This window comes from Brachypodium distachyon, chromosome 4, assembly GCF_000005505.3.
Source record: "Brachypodium distachyon strain Bd21 chromosome 4, Brachypodium_distachyon_v3.0, whole genome shotgun sequence".
Lineage (NCBI taxonomy): Eukaryota > Viridiplantae > Streptophyta > Magnoliopsida > Poales > Poaceae > Brachypodium > Brachypodium distachyon.
Genome location: NC_016134.3, coordinates 37,901,206 through 37,917,363, shown reverse-complemented (window position 1 = coordinate 37,917,363; position 16,158 = coordinate 37,901,206). Strand labels below are relative to the sequence as shown.

The 16,158-nt window shown below is 47.7% G+C and overlaps 2 protein-coding genes and 1 long non-coding RNA gene across 4 annotated transcripts; 2 read left to right on the top strand and 1 right to left on the bottom strand.

Moving 5' to 3' along the window:
• Positions 1-988: 988 nt before the first annotated feature.
• Positions 989-2,318, bottom strand: LOC100824642 (2-hydroxyisoflavanone dehydratase). Its single transcript, XM_003578197.4, has one exon. It carries the CDS (start codon positions 2,173-2,175, stop codon positions 1,222-1,224), a length of 954 nt encoding a protein of 317 aa, XP_003578245.1. The 5' UTR covers positions 2,176-2,318; the 3' UTR covers positions 989-1,221.
• Positions 2,319-2,421: 103 nt separating this feature from the next.
• Positions 2,422-6,060, top strand: LOC112272512. 2 transcript variants are annotated; one of them, XR_002966442.1, is made up of 5 exons: positions 2,427-2,869; positions 3,877-4,194; positions 4,400-4,561; positions 4,662-4,702; positions 4,854-6,060. It is a non-coding gene; the product is annotated as an uncharacterized LOC112272512 (long non-coding RNA). The 2 variants fall into 2 exon arrangements; XR_002966441.1 differs by having other exon boundaries at positions 2,422-2,869; positions 3,877-4,561.
• A 5,562-nt stretch (positions 6,061-11,622) lies between these two features.
• LOC100824130 (probable carboxylesterase 2) lies at positions 11,623-13,282 on the top strand. The gene has a single exon (XM_003578196.4). It carries the CDS (start codon positions 11,749-11,751, stop codon positions 12,817-12,819), a length of 1,071 nt encoding a protein of 356 aa, XP_003578244.1. The 5' UTR covers positions 11,623-11,748; the 3' UTR covers positions 12,820-13,282.
• Positions 13,283-16,158: the final 2,876 nt, after the last annotated feature.

Here is a 16,158-nt window from a genome sequence, read left to right as displayed (position 1 = left end):
TTCTCTTTTTTTTCTAAGACAACGTGCAGACTTTTATAACGACCGGATATATTTTTGAAAGATGGAAATTGGGATTTGCCTGTTCATATCTTATCTCTTTTTTGCAAGCCAGAGATCCTCGAAAGTTTGCACTACCAACTCGAGAGAAAAATATTAGTACCTCCGTCCCATAATTCTTATCAAATGTTATATGTATCTAAACGTTTTTTAAGAATATATACATTCAGTTTTGGACAAATTTGAGATAAGAATTATGAGATGGTGGGAGTACGTAACAGTACTGATTTTTTTTGACTAAGAGAACATCTATAGCACGGAGTACCACAAAGCAGGCTACAAATGAACGATGCCAGAAAAAAGTAGACTACAAATGAAACAATCAAAAACACAAGGAGATGTGCTAATAATTTAAAAAAAACGAGGATGATGCTAATACAAATCTGATGTTTCGAATTTTGCGCAGATTGAATGAAGCAATTTCCTATGAAAATTTGGAGCACCATCTATAATTGCTAATCAATAGTCCATTGACGTCACACATATCCCGCGTTGGTGTCCAGTGCGTGTGGGATGTCGCCTGCGGAGGAAAACTCAGCCCCAACCACCACTATATCAACCCACCGTTAGTGTCGCTGGAGGAGTGAAGGCAGCTAGGGAGCAACCGCATGCTGGCTACAACGGTGGAATTATGCCGCGTGCTTGAAAGGATCAAGAACTAGGGGTGGTGCGGCGAGCTCATTTCTACGAGACCAAGGGCGACGGACATATCTTCTTCTTGCTTAAGTCTGACTGCGACAATGCCATCAAGTTGCTCGTCATCGAGGCCGATTTCATTGGGATTGGTTTGCCTGTTTCCTGGTCAATGATTCAGCAACAAAGAAAAAACAAAAGTAGTTTATGATTAATTCGTTTTTAGTTCTAATCATTAGTTCATGTTTTACTCAGAAAACATTTCTTGGTGTGGTGGTGGAGTTGTGGATGCTCACAATTATGTTGTAGGGCTTTATTACGGTCTTTCCATTAAAAAAATCATTTTTACAGACTCTGAATTTCTCATATTTGCATCACAAAAGTAACTACTGCTCACTTCTGTCTATAATTGTACAAAATTCCCGAGACTTATTACTTTCTTGTAGCACCCGTAAATTGTGACGGGAAGAGAATAATTTTTGAAATGAAAAACAGAAGAAAAAACTCAACAACATAACAGTCTCCTCTGGATCATTTGCCGCCAAGGAAGGCAACCACCCGGTCCATCAGCGCCAGAGATTCGCCGCTCTCCGGCTTATTGAGGAAGAACACATGCTCCTCTCCCTTGGACTCCAGCCACTCCACCGAGCCGCGCCACGCGCTTGCCTTCACGGCCTGGTAGTACGCTGCGGCCCTTGGCCGTGCGAAATCTCTCTCGGCCGAGCAGACAAGCAGCTTCCTGCACGCCAGTTTCTGCAGGCTTGGCGCTCCATGAGCCATCGGGTTCAACCTCGGGTCATCCGCCCCTTCTGTGCCTTCGGGGCATATTATTAGGAGCCAGAGCTTCTCCCCGAACTCTCTCCCCTCCGTGGCCTCGCCTTCGACGGGCTCCTTCCCTCCAAACATAGGATGAAGTATGATTGCCCCCTCTAACACTGTCCCCGGGGGTAAACCGTACTCCCGAGTGCAGGCCATGATTGCTATGTTGTGGACGATGTTCGCGCCTCCGCTGTCGCCGGCCAAGAAGATGCGGCCGGCATCACCGTGCTCCGACAGCCATGGATCCTCCCGCGACGCGGCCCAACCGAGCGCCATCCAGGAATCGTCGTAGGCTGCTGGAACCGGGTGCTCTGGTGCGAGGCGGTAGTTGACCGACATGGCCAAGACACCAGCCTTGGAGACGACGGAGTTGAGGTACCTGTGGTAGGCTGGAGAGGCGGCTGAGTCCAGAACCAGGCCACCGCCGTGGAAGTAGAGGAGGATCGGCAGCTTGCTGCTCTGGGAACCGGAGCCACATATGTCGGGGATGTAGAGGCGAGCAAAGACGCCGGTGGCGCCGTCGATGACGACGTCCTTGGAGGTGACGCCGGTGGCGGCGTCGAAGCCCGGTGGGGTGGTGTCCGTGCCGAAGAAACGCTCCACGCAGCCGTCCTCGTAGACGCGGAGGAGCGGCGAGTCGAATCGCAGTTTTGGGACGGGATCCATCGCTGATTTGCTCGTCAGGTAAAACTGTGGGGAGGAGACGAGGCCGAACCGCTGAACACTCGAGCTGAAGAATAGTCCGTAACAAACAAATGTATTCGCTACTTCCACGGTTCCACCAGCCGAGCCCAATAAAAACCATTGATTGATTGATGCTACTCCATAAAAACCATTGATTTTTTTTATTAGTTGGTGCCGTAAATCTATTACCCCTATGAAAGGGGGCGCCCTCTCCCAGCTTCTACGTGGTCCTTCAGTCGCCGTTCGTTTCCGTCACGGTAGCCGTCCATTTGCGCGGCTAGAATGCCACCGCACAGAGCCTAACTCGCTGAGCCCCTCACCCAGCAGCGCCTCTCTTTCTCTCTTTCTCCGCAGGTTCGAGCCTCCGCCGCCAACACCCTCCGGCCCCGTCGCCTCCAACTCACTCCCCGCCACCCGCGAGTTCCCTGAGTCCTCCGCCGTTCTCCATTGGTGCGATTGCTTGGCCGCGTTTCTTGCTGGGCGTGGGACTGCTGTTTGTGGAGGTGCCGCGGGGGTTGGGTTTCGGTGGGTTGTGCCTGCGCTTGGGCTTGGTGTCTTCGGCGAACGGTGGCTCCGGCGGTCCTGATCTGTAGGTGGCGGCGGTCCTCGTTGGGTGCTTCGGTGGGGTGTGGAGTTGCTTCCGTCTGTGCTCTGCGATTGCCGGCGTGGTTGGCAGGTAAGGCCTATGCCGACTCAGGTCCCTGTTTTTGGTTCCATTTTCTCGTGCTTGTATTGGTTTGTTGCGATTTTTCCCGAGTGTGAGAGGATCTTTGGTTTGTTGTGGTTAGCGATGTGGTGATTGGGGGTTGGGGCCAGCGAGCTTACGGTGGAGGGGGCTGAATTTTTTTCTAGCAATGTGCGGATTTATCACGTTCCTATGTGTGGATCGTGTTTGGGCTGTATTACATTGACGAGTTTATGTTTCTCATATATTTATACGTTGTTTAGTTATAAAGTCAGTTTAGTTGCTAAAGGATAATAGGCAGATTCCAGGTATGAGATTTTTCTCCTGATGTGAAACATGGTTCAATCTGCAGTTTGCTTAGTGTAGTTGCTATACATGATTAGGAGCTTCTGCAGCTAGATGTTGCAGCTGCATTTGAATCTATTTTTATGTGAGCAGCTTCGAGATAATATTTCGGTGGATCAGCCTGAGGGGTTAGTTGTTCTCCCGGAAGAGGGAACATTGTCTGTAGGGTAAAGAAATCTCTTTGTGGACTTAAATCGCCTTGTAGCTAGTGGTACAAAGGATTTAACGCGGATAGTTTGGTAAAGCTGACTGAGAAATCTCTTTGTGGACTGAAATTTGACGCGGGTAGTTTGGCAAAGCTGAGTGAGAAGGAGCCAATAATAACTTTAATTATGGGCTGCACCTTTGAGATGCAAGAAATTGAGTTTTCGTGACTGTACGTAGTTCATATTTGTTCCTGGTATTTCGTGCTAATTTGTTCTTTGGACCTACATAATCTGTCTAACGTCGTTTTTATGGTTCATGGATGAATGCAACGATGTTAAGCTTGTCAGCGAGCTATGGTTCTATAGTGTGTATTAATTGCAAATCTGGATGTGGTTTCTCTCTTTAATAGGTCTTTGCTTTTATCTCTCTTTTCCACCTTTTACTTATGGAATTACTAACATTTGTACCCCTGATTTTTCCCTAAATTAATGTGTTTACCATTGTAGGTTGCTAGTGTTCACCACCCGGTTAAATGGGTTGCTGAGGAAGGCTGAAGTTTTGTCTCCAACAAGCGCTCATTCCACATGTTTCAACAGTACCTTCGTGTTTGCTCTTTTTTGTACATAACTTTTAGGCCGTCAACTATTTTGTGTTTTCTGCAGAATAAAATGTTTAGATGCAGAATATAGCTGGAAGCATCATATATACATGGACAGAAATGGTGGTTTTTTGTCATGTGATATCTGCACATCTAAAGCGGTCAAGGATGGTGATGCCTATTAATGCACAAATAACAGATGTAATAACAGGACTGCTAGCCCAAGGTAACAGAAATGTCTAGGAAAAATATTTTGCAGTGCGTTACATATACATGATAATGCTTATTGTAGTACAAGCTGGCAGTGCTGGCAGCTGATCAGGATTGTTCTGTGGAGATTTTTTTTTCCTGGCGAAATTGCCAAAAACTTGGTTGGAAAGCCAGTAGATATTCTGGTGGCGGACTGACCGTCATTACTTCCGAGATTTCAGGGTCGACTGGAAGGAATTACTTTGTTGGTGTGGCTGTCTCCCGTAGAGATAATATATCGTTTCAGGTTCTTAGGTTTTATCCGGAAGGTGGAGCCGTTTTTTCAGATTTTATATCACATATTGTTCCGGTTGGTGTAACGGCCTATCCTGGGCCTTCTTCAGGTAATAGTCTTGGAAATTGTCTATGTATAAATGTGGTTAGAGTCTGTTATTTTTTTGTTTCCAGTTTCACTGAACGTGAGTTTTGTTCCGTGCTGAACAGAGCTCAAGCGAATTAGCTGATGCAATCTCCTTACTCCTTAGGTATAGGCGTTTGACTTTCTTTTAATCTCATTTCACAGAACTTTGTCTTGATCTATATAGCAAATAGCAATGAGCTACTGCTTTATGATGCTACTTTGTATACATCTTTATGAGGTATTGCTTAATGTTTGTGTACTTCTTTTGTCTACAGGAGACAGTGAGTTCACAGTTGAGTTGGTGTGAATAAGTATGCTGACGTACCAACCATGTTTGTGAGATCTCTCCAGTATTTTTTAACTCAAAGTTTGCCCACTAGCTTACAGCTTGCCCAAGTGTCAAGTCACTGCTGAATGGTTGGTGCTATATACATGCTGCGGTAACCTGACATGGTAAGGTATTCAGCAAGGAGGAGCAATGCAGAGACTAACGACGTGTGGAGATGCAACCAACGCTATGAATACAGAATCTTCATTTTTGTGACAACTTTTCCAGCAGGCCTTTCTACATCAATATTTCCTGAATCAACTTTGTCATGTGCATTTTTTTATGACATTATGACAACTCAAACAACACAGGTATGGAAAGCAGGATTAATTAGAGATGGCATGACTGCCCTGTCATGATATTATCTGAACAATTTTCATAATGGTGTGTGTCAAGTGGTGAAATTATTATGTTTCTGGATAGTGAGATAGCTTCGTTCCTATATTCTGTTATTAGTACATCGTTAACTCATTGCCCCTAATTTCATTGGTTCAAATTGGTAACACAACCACAATTTTGCACAGAGTTGCTCTTTTCTTTCCCAAGTTAAATTGCAATCATCAGAGTAGATCCCCAAGTTCTGTAGTTGTCCTGATTCTTGTCTCTTTTTTGTAGAGTACGCAGACTCATTAAACTATGTACCCTTATCACTTTTAAGTCAAACAAGATTGAATTAGAACTAATGTTCTTTTCAACGCAATGCTCTCTCGGACTCGTGTTCTTTTTTCTGCAATGTTCTTTACTGAGGACTAAAGATTTGCTTCTACTTATTAATGAACTAATGATTATTATTTTGTCTTCCTCAGTATTTTCCCTATAGATTGTCAATAATCGTGCTTCATGATAAGTTTCCGCTGATCATGCCAAGATGACATTCAAGTGCTCAAATTAAAAAAAAGCTCACCTACAACCAGCATAAGTTGTCCAATCGATGGAGATTGTAGGATCAATTAAGGATGTTACTAAGTTTCTTAGGTTGCCGGTGTATACTTATTTTAGGTTAAGTTCTGTTAGCGAATTATGTATTTCTTTGTGCAAACTAGAAGTTGGATGTGAGCTCCGTATACTATGGGAATTCCAATCAATGAGATCAAAGTTTGTATAGTAACATTTAGCAAATGGGTATAATACAAGTGTCATAGTCTTTGCAGTACTTTGACTTCTCAAACTTCTATATCATGATGTTGTGAAATGGTGTGTATTTCGACTTCTACTTTTTTTAACCTGGGCAATCTGGTTTGTTCAAACATGTCGTGGGCGATATTTGTCGCTCACGTCTGCATGCTGTCTTGCTGTCAGAAACTAGGCAGATGAAGTCGGATATCATTGTTGATGCAGAATGTCGGTGCACAAATGTTTACATTTGCTGCATGTTCGATTTTATATCTGTACACACACAATAGATGGCTTAATAATGATTGAAAACGATGTAAAAAAGTAAAAGAAAAAATAACCCGTCAAACAACGCCGCAGCGAAGCGCGGTTATCAGTGTGGTGTTCTTTAGGTTGTGATTGTTTGGGCTGCACCTTCGCAGCTGCAGATTCTACTACAGCTGTAGATTCCAGAATCAGCTGTGGTTGCCAGCTGCGGCCGGAAGGTTGGAGCTGTCTGATGTCTGTTTGTTTCGACAGCTGGTGCAGCTGGAGCTGTAGCTGAAATGTGCTAAAATGATCTGAATGACCCCGTAGTTCTAGAGATTGGATATAAGTGCTGACTGTACAGTTTTAAATGTAAATTAGTGGTTTAAGATTTGTTTTTGCTGCAAATATCATTTTATCTCTCCATTAGACAATGTATCCATTCCATAATACAACGTGTGTGTATATTTCTCATTTGTTTCACAATACACCTTATTTTCTCTTGGTACCCGCACCCGTCCAATAACTACTCACATCCATTTATTATTAACCCAATATGAGTGGTTAGACAGTAAAAATGAGAGATGCCTTAGTCCAAGTGCACAAATCTATATGAGGCGTATTTTGGAATAGAGGGAGTACACTACATACCGAGCTTCTGTGAGGCATTAGCCTGTGTATAGGAATTTCTTTTGCCCTGACCTATATGCATCGAACTATCAAAGAGATGCACAAAACCAATTTATTGCAAAGTTGTAAAAATCAGGTCACAAAATGTGGATAAAAAATAAGTCAAGGGAAAATTTTGCCCTCACTTAATGCTAGTTAGTTAGAAGACAATCAAACTTCTTGTGTGTTGATTGTCCTGGCGACTGTAAGAACAATTTCTCGCAAGTTCAGACTCTCAATAATCATATTAAAAATAAAGAGCCATCTAACCTTAATGTAATCATGTGATGAAAGGCGTGTTACCTCTCGGACCTCCTTTTTGGAGATATATTCAAGTGAGGATTTCTTCAATATCACCTAGATTGTGCACCACATGAAAAATTATACTATTGGGTCTGTATTTAAAAGAAAATTCAATTTTACAATTTTTATGTCATACTCCATAAAACACATGTTATCGATATAATTGATGGTTAAAGTTAAACTTCAGATACATACATGCCGTTTGTATAAGTACTCACTGGGACAACGAGTATCTGAGGCCGCTCAAGATGCAAGTCTCCTGATATCGCCTTTTATTGCATCTCAAACTACTCCAATGACAAGGACTAAATGTTTATTATATTTTAGGCCACAAATTCATTAAAGATTAGAGCCTAATTGGATGATTAATGTGAGACTTGATGCTTTGTGTATTAGAGTGCGTGTAGAGAAGGTACGTAAAAATAAGGGATGGTTTCATCATGTCTTGTTATTATTGATATGTGACATAAGAAAACTCGGATGTGGAAGGCTAAGCACTAACATTAAAGTGTGTAGCATTGCGAAGGCTAGAGTGACGTAAGAAGTTTAGATACCACAAAATGCAGCAAGAGTCACATCCGGTGAAAACTGTCATTTAGTGCAAATTTAGAGACTATCATTGTTGGGCATTAAATAGAAAAAACACGACTCATATCAAAGGTGGAAGTCCCACTGACCACTTAAACTTAATGGCAGGGATGTGCAAACAAAGCCCTAACCAATGCTAATTCATTTTTCTTTCCTTACAATTTCGCTGCAAGAATTGTAACAGTCTGCCGTCTTGCCATGGATCACTCGGGCACATTATATCAAATTGGAGTAGTAAAGGACCTGAATGCGCAGCCCACAGGCCAGAGACGACTCAGGCCCATTTTTCTGTTTTACCGTTGTGCTCGGCTTTTCTCTGGAGTTTATCTGCTGTACCTTTAGGCCCAACAGCCCAACTCGTTCCCTAGTCCCTACATATACTGCTGACATTTTCTTTTTGACACAACATATACTGCTGACGTTTTTTTTTTTGACACAACATATACATGCATATGCTGCCTGCTGCCTGCACCAAACGTATGGATATTACAGGACATGTCATGTGCGCAGTATTGAATGCGTCGTTCGCAGTGTAGAGTGCAGAGGCGCGGACCGCGACACCGGCGCCACTGTACATCCGTCGTATACGCAAGATTTCCCGGTAGGCAGTAGGCCTGCACGTGACGGCCGCTAATTCCAGGCCGCGCACGACACCTTACTCGCAAGCATGAACGTAATCACCAACGGCGCCTCTGTTCTCCAGGTCTTCGCTCCTCTCGTGGAAGTGGAACTGGAGACCGATGCGAGCAAATTAACCTGCGGTGGTCCGTCCCTATCGCCTCCTCGTGGCCAGACCACCGGAGTGGAAGATCGAACTGGGCGATGATTATAGATCGCCTTTTCTGACTGGCATAGTAGCGTGCCCAGGACAGACACGGCGCCAGCTCAGGGCGTGGCGAGTCGAGCGGCTCGTTAAAGGTTCGTAGGACAGAGCGCATTTACTTTGAGCAAAGGCTGTACTGTACGCAACGGACAGTCCTCGGCGCCCGAAGTTTCTTGAATTCGATACCGTTTCGAGCTCTCATCGTCGTCTCCGAAGGGCACGGGCACAGACCGAGTGGCTGTGTCTCCGTGCCCGAGCCTTTCCACCCACATGTCGCAAGACAGAACGGAGACACAACTCAGTAAAGATCACGTACACCAGCTGGAAAGGAAGGGAACCTGAACTTTCTTTGAGGTACTACCGTTCAGACCGCCGGGTACAGATTACTATCAATAAACGAAGGCACCGTAAACAGGACAGGCTTAACTCATTTTCCTGGAGCATGATAGCGTCGTGCCTACCCGGTAGCCAGTGAAGCAAACAGTTCGTTCATGCAAATCTGATAAAAGGATATGTCACACCGTAAACAACAACCAACGGAATAGTACAGTTTGTTGCAGGCAAGGATGCGCACATCTGTTCATCAGAGCGCCATACTACGCGCCATGTGCTTGATCTTTAAATTAGGACGGGTACAGTTTCACCGACAAGCTAGAGAGCTCATCGGCCAGCAGTGCTGAAGGCATGGGAGCTAGCGTGGTACGCATGGCGTGATGCGTGCACGGCAGGGAGAAGCTCATCTGCCCGGGACTCAAAGTGACTCACGATCACAAAGAACTTGTTTCATTTCAACGGAATGAAACTGGCTGCGAACCTTTCTGCTCAAACAAGGAAAATGGTTCACGAACAATGCAGACTGAGACTTGCAACAGCACGCAGCATGCGTGGCTCTGCTCGAGACCATTCATTCATGGTGCATTTCACACATGCATGCATGGTGGACTGGTGGTCAGGGACCAAGGGCAAAGTTGGCTAATTGAAGTTATAAATTGCAAGTACCGACCAGGAATGGATCCTTGAGGCGAGGGGAAAAGTTGGGATGTCGGCGTCGCGATGATGGTTTGATAGAACTCGTGCAGGACCGATCCGTGACATCAGTTCCGCGAAACCCTGAAGGGCATGCAGCGAGTTGGAGATCTCAGACACGTCATGACCAGATCGTTCCCATGACTAGACATCAATCGATGATCACAAAGAGGCGAATTTATCTCGGAAAGAAGCACAAAACGGTATTTTCCGGCTCGTCATATCAAGTCTTGGGCGCCATGATTTTAAATCGTTGTCACCTGTCAGAGATCGTTTTCGCGGTCTTTAAAAACGGGAGCATACCGGCAGCTCTGAATTTAGTACCAGTACACCGTACACGCTTAACTACACCGGATTTTACACCGAAAGCAACGCAAGACTCGGCAGGAAAAGCTGTATGAGCAGGAGTAGAGCTCACACCTTGCAACAGTCTTGGTTTACACGACCATCGATCAAATCGAAAAGCACCCCCGCAATCCAGATTCCAGATCGATCGATTCGCACATTCTCGGCATCGCTGCTGCAAGCCTGCAACAGATCTTGCAGTTCCTCCTTCCAACGATCGGCTATTTTATGCTCACAGAGCCACAGGATCACGGCACTACAGACGTTACTTTTCTTTCATCAGATGAAATGGCATAATTACATGCATGCATGATGTTGTCACCGTACTCTGTCACTCATGTCATGTCAGGGTGGGTTTCAGTTCGAAATTATTGAGTTAGGTGCGGGGAATCGAAGACCTCCTCAAGAAAGATGAATTGATGAAAGGCATTGATGGCATAGAAAGCTCTAGGTAGGCTCTAAATTCGGCCGGCAAACCCCATTCAGTGCAACAAAGGTTATTACCCTTGCAGTTGCAGGTACCAGTACAGTTTTACAGACAGGCACTAGTCACCTCCACGCCACACCTCTTTTTTTATTTTTCTTCAAGGACAGCTCCAGACGTCGAAAAGTTCTTAGGTGTTCTTGTAGCGCAAGACCTTGTTTATCTTCCGGATTCCATGGTGGTAACTCAACTATTTACCATGTAGCCAATATAAAATTCCACCACGGGATGGCAAAGCCGTTGCCGGACCGGGCAGCAAATGCAGCTGCGTATCTCAGACACGATCAGAGAAGAACAAACAGGAGATCATCAATGCTACTGCCACAAGCGTCCGTGAACGCTACACTATTATCCCCCCGTGAGGCGTGCGCCCGTGACCGTAACCACAGCATTTTTCTATGTCGAGTCTCCAGGAAAGCCGTGGCAATGCATGCAAGAGTATACAGGGTGTTCTGCGGCTTTGTGTGCCAGTTTCCTTTGCCTTCGCGACAAAGCTAAGCGTCCAGCACTTAAAATCGTTTTGAGGCCAGACTGATTGGCGAGTGCCGCCCCACTCACCGAGACAGGTCGATATGGGGGAGCCCTTGATTAGCAGGCTAGACCACCTAGGCGAAGCAGCCATGCGTGGAGGGGGAACGACACAAGGGGAGCGTGCTACTAGTAAGTTGGAGGAGTACATTGGTGGCATTGAATGGTCGATGTTGCAGCATGGTGCTAAGCGCATTGTAGTCATGCAGATGAGGTGGTGCGACGATAGAAAAAGATATGTGTGAACCAGCATTTTCTGATGAAACCTGAATCTTTAGATTCAGAAATGAGAGCTTTTTCCGGAATGAGAGCTTTTTCTTGTGAATCAACTAGTAAAGCAAAGTGTAGTAGAGAATTGGGAGTTGGGACGCGCCATTACAGGCATGAATTCATGTGAGCTTTTTGGCGATTGTGTGAACCGGAACCGCGCCCAGGCACATGCGCTGCACGGCGCGGCGGGAAAGGGAAGGAAAGAAAAGGCCGGGCCGGGCGGTGTTAAAGCGGTGAACCAGCCCACCACGATCCGCGCCACGAAATTAGTGCGGTGCGCCCAAGCCTTGTCGGCTGCCGCGGCTCAATATAAGCGGACCCATCCCGCGTGGCAGCGTGTTAAAGAGTTAAGACACGACGCAGCCGGGCAGACACTTCACTCCCGGCCCTCACACTCCACACACGCTGCTGCTGCCTGCCACTCTCCCTCTTCGCTGCTTTGCGCTCATGGCGTACACACGGATCTTGCTCCCGGCGCTCCTCTTCCTCCTCTGCAACAACTACTGGCATTGCGGCCACGCGGCGCGGCCGGGGAAGCGCGCCGCGGAATCCAACTCGCAGGTCAAGTTCGACTTCTCGCCCTTCCTGATCGAGTACAAGAGTGGCGTCGTGAAGCGGCTCATGGGCACCGACGTGGTGGCCGCGGCGGCCGACGCGCTCACGGGCGTCACCTCCAGGGACGTCACCATCGACCCGGCGTCCGACGTCCGTGCCCGGATCTACCTCCCGAGCTTCCGCGCCAGCACCAAGGTGCCCGTGGTCGTCTACTTCCATGGCGGCGCGTTCGTCGTGGAGTCGGCGTTCAACCCCATCTACCACGCCTACCTCAACACGCTCGCGGCCAAGGCAGGGGTGGTGGCCGTGTCCGTGAACTACCGCCTCGCGCCGGAGCACCCGCTGCCCGCGGCCTACGACGACTCGTGGGCGGCGCTCAAATGGGTGCTCGCGCACGGGAACGGGAATAACGGCACGGACGCGGACACGGACCAGTGGCTGTCCCAGTACGGCGACATGTCCCGCCTCTTCCTGGCCGGCGACAGCGCGGGGGGCAACATCGCGCACAACCTGGCATTGCGCGCCGGGGAGGAAGGGCTGGGCGACGGCGCCGACGCGAAGATCAAGGGCGTGGCGCTCCTGGACCCGTACTTCCAGGGCCGGAGCGCGGTGGGCGCCGACTCCATGGACCCGGCCTACCTCCAGTCGGCGGCTCGCACCTGGAGCTTCATCTGCGCGGGGAAGTACCCAATCGACCACCCGTACGCGAACCCGCTGGCGCTGCCGGCGTCCTCCTGGCAGCACCTCGGCTGCTCCCGCGTGCTGGTCACCGTGTCCGGGCAGGACCGGCTCAGCCCGTGGCAGCGCGCCTACTACTCCACGCTCCGGAGCAGCGGCTGGCCTGGGCAGGCTGAGCTCTACGAGACCCCCGGCGAGGGCCACGTCTACTTCCTCACCAAGCTCAGCACGCCCCAGGCGCAGGCCGAGATGGCCACCCTCGTCGCCTTCATCAACCGCGACTAGCGACTGGCCCCCGCGCGACGACGGCCCGGCAGCAGCAGCCAGTAATTGCAGCGCCTGCTGCTACTACTAGTAAACTACTCCGTAGTTGAGGAGGAAGGTTGTCTTGTTTTCACGTTCTTTTTGAGTCGATTTCTTCTCTGTCGCTACGGTCTAGAGAACGATATACTCCTACGTTCCTAGGTTCCTCCCCAGCAACCGGCCGGACGGAGAGGGGGACCTCCGCGCTCCACCACCGATCCATCGCGTTTTTCATTAACTACAGTGTACGTACGGTACGGCTGCCTCGCAACGTTAACGCAGCGGTTGGTCGTCGCGTGTAGTCACTACTGGTAATTTCAGTACTAGTAGGGGTACCATATATATACGATAGTATAGTGTTTACCAACCAACTGCAGTGTGTATTTTTGGTTGCCGCTATGGTGAACGAACCGGCCGTGGTGAATGAAGTGTGATTTACGTAATACTCCATCGAGTGGCTTTCTCTAGCTGCTGTTGCAGCAGCACAGCTCGTAGTACTATACTTAGTAGTAGCATCATGCGGTGATGCACGTGCCGGCCAGCGCGGCGGGGAATGTGTGTCTCTTCTTTTCGTTTTCTTGAACGCTTCGTTGGCGCGCGTGGGAGTGTGTCAGTGTGTTCCCCGCGTTCCGGGGACTCCGGCTTCCATTGCATCGATGCGCACCAGCGCGGGAAGATGCTAGCCGCGCTCTCTGGGTTTTGCCTGCGCATGGATGGCGGAAGTCCCGACTCCAATCTCTCGAGACAAGGCGCAACCGGCAAACCCATCATGGCACGTTATTATGGTGGTACGAGGCACCTTTTGAGAATTTTGATCGGAACGCAGTGCACGCGCCGTAGCAAGCAACACCTGCAGGCTACAGCTAGTCTGCTTGCCCAAATGTTCGCGCTCACATGGGGTGCTTAATAACTTGGTGCACATTTTCGGAACATTTGAGCTTGCGCGAATATCCCTCGTCCTTTCCCCGGGCAGAAAGACGTCTCCGGAGAGCCAAGCTGGAGTATGAGATGCTGCCGTCGCTAATGGTCACAGAAATTACGGGCTTTTCCCTCGGTAATCTCTCGACATGTACTGTACTGTACGCCGGTAACCACGGCAGGATCGAGAACGGGCGCCCGCCCCGCGCATCTCTCATTTTCCGTTGGCTTTGCCCGTCCCTGTTGCGACGACTGGACATGGCGTTTTGTCCGGTTCAGAATCAAAAGCTGCGCCGCTGTGTACTGTCCGTGAACACGAGGAGGTTGTGGCCCATGACCATGGGAAGCGTGGTGGTCTCCACGAGCACGGCGGGGCCTGTACCTGTTAATCAGAACCGGATGCGCCACAGCTTTTGTTTTCCGGGGGAGAGCATGCAGGCCAAAACGCGGTCACATGGCGTGCCCAGGAGAACCACATTTTGGTGCTTTGGTGTGTGCCCCAGCGCGCATGTGAGGCTTTGGGTTGTCTCGGTCGGACGTCTCGGGTGTGGGGTGTTCATAGCTATTATCCTCCTAAAACACTCTGGGGAAACATTGGCGAGCAGGTCAGTCATCAAATTTCACGAAGGATACTAGTGTATCTATCAAGTGAACGGGAGAACGCTCTTACCGGCAATAAGCATGAACACTGCTTCCAGACACTCTTACCGGCAATAAACATGAACACTGCTTCTATGGACTCCGTTAGTCAACTTGTCCTCCGACCTCTGTCTGGCCTTTTGAGATGCAGCCATGAAAGATGTCTAAATGTGTTTTTTTTCACTAGTTACGTCTTGTTACGGTGGTTCTGTGAGTATGTGACTTGCTCATTTCAATTCCTTCTTGATGAGAGGCTAACATGCATATGGATCTCATGTCCACCTCACGTAAACATAGACCAGTGGGTGAGTTGCAAGCCACGGCGTGTGTTGGACAAAAATGAATGATTTAGGGAATATGATAGATGCAGAGAATAAGTTGTGATTTTGGATATACGAGTGTGTAGGATGCAGAGCATGAAGGAGATCTAATTGCAGACTCAAGTTTAAAAGAACAAAATAGGGAAGAAAAATAAATTGTTATTCTTATTCACGTTCACTTATTTTCGGACGGAGTGAGTATTTGCTTGCATGGCTTCGAAGTTGCAAATGACATGTTGCTCTGGCTATACAACACACCATGATGTTTTCTGATGATTTCAGAGTGCCTACAATGAGAACATATCGAATGAAAACTTTGTTTTGGTGAAATTTTTAAAACTTCCTTCCTGAACCTCCATATTATAGACAACACAGATGCAATGTGGGATGGCCCCTTACCAGTTACTCCCTCCGTTTCATAATTTTTGTCTCAATTTGTCCAAAAATGAATGTATCTATTCCTAAAAAGCTTCTAGATACATGTAATATTTCGAAAAGAATTATGGGACAGAGGGAGTACGACACAAGCATGTTTTGTGGAAACCACCCCTGCCAGATACCTTTCTTATTCTCCTACCTCCCTCTCAAAAAGAAAAGGAAACCCAAACCTAGGCTGTGAGCCGCCGCCGTCCTCATGTGACGCCTGTGACCACGTCTTGTTCCCTAATCTCCTACGAAACATCCCATCTCAGGTACCACCCTTGTGTGACGAACAGCTATTGCCGCTGACGTCGGTCGCCCTTTCAACAACGCTCCTCCCAGCCGATGTTGTTGCCATCGATTCACCATTGTTTGACGTCATGGACCTCCCAGAAGCTTCCATTGATGCCGGTCTATTACAATGAGAACATGTGTTGGGTTCCTAAACATTCCCTAAAGATGTCATCTGAAGAAAGCAAAAAAAAAAAAACTATCCCCACATATGCTCACTCACTCGACACGTCACGTGTTGCATGAATAGTGTTCATGTTGATTGGCTCGGCCTAGTAGTAGGCCTCTAGAACCGTGACTTCAAAATCTTGCTTCGGGGAAGGTTTTTGGAGAGTGTCCTCACGATTGTTCGACTACTTTCTTGTCGGCATCTTCGTCGTTTACATGGCCGACGACGTGACTGCCGCCGCCGCTCTCAACATGGCACCTAACTACAATCTACCAAGAGTCAACATCAAGATGACTTGACCGTGGTTAATTCACCGGCCACCTATTTTTTTCTCCGTCTCGTGTTAGGTTCTGTGCCGTGGTTTTTTGAGTTAGATTATAAATACTAAAATTACATGATTATTCAACACGAGCCACACAGTAGCATCTCAAAGCTAATAATAGATACAGTTCGGCTATTTTGAATTCCGCTGTTTTTAGTTAGAGATCAATAGACGTGTTTGGCCGTCGGATTTTAATCCAATGGCAGTACGTGGGAGAAGAGAGTGGGAATGACACACAAATA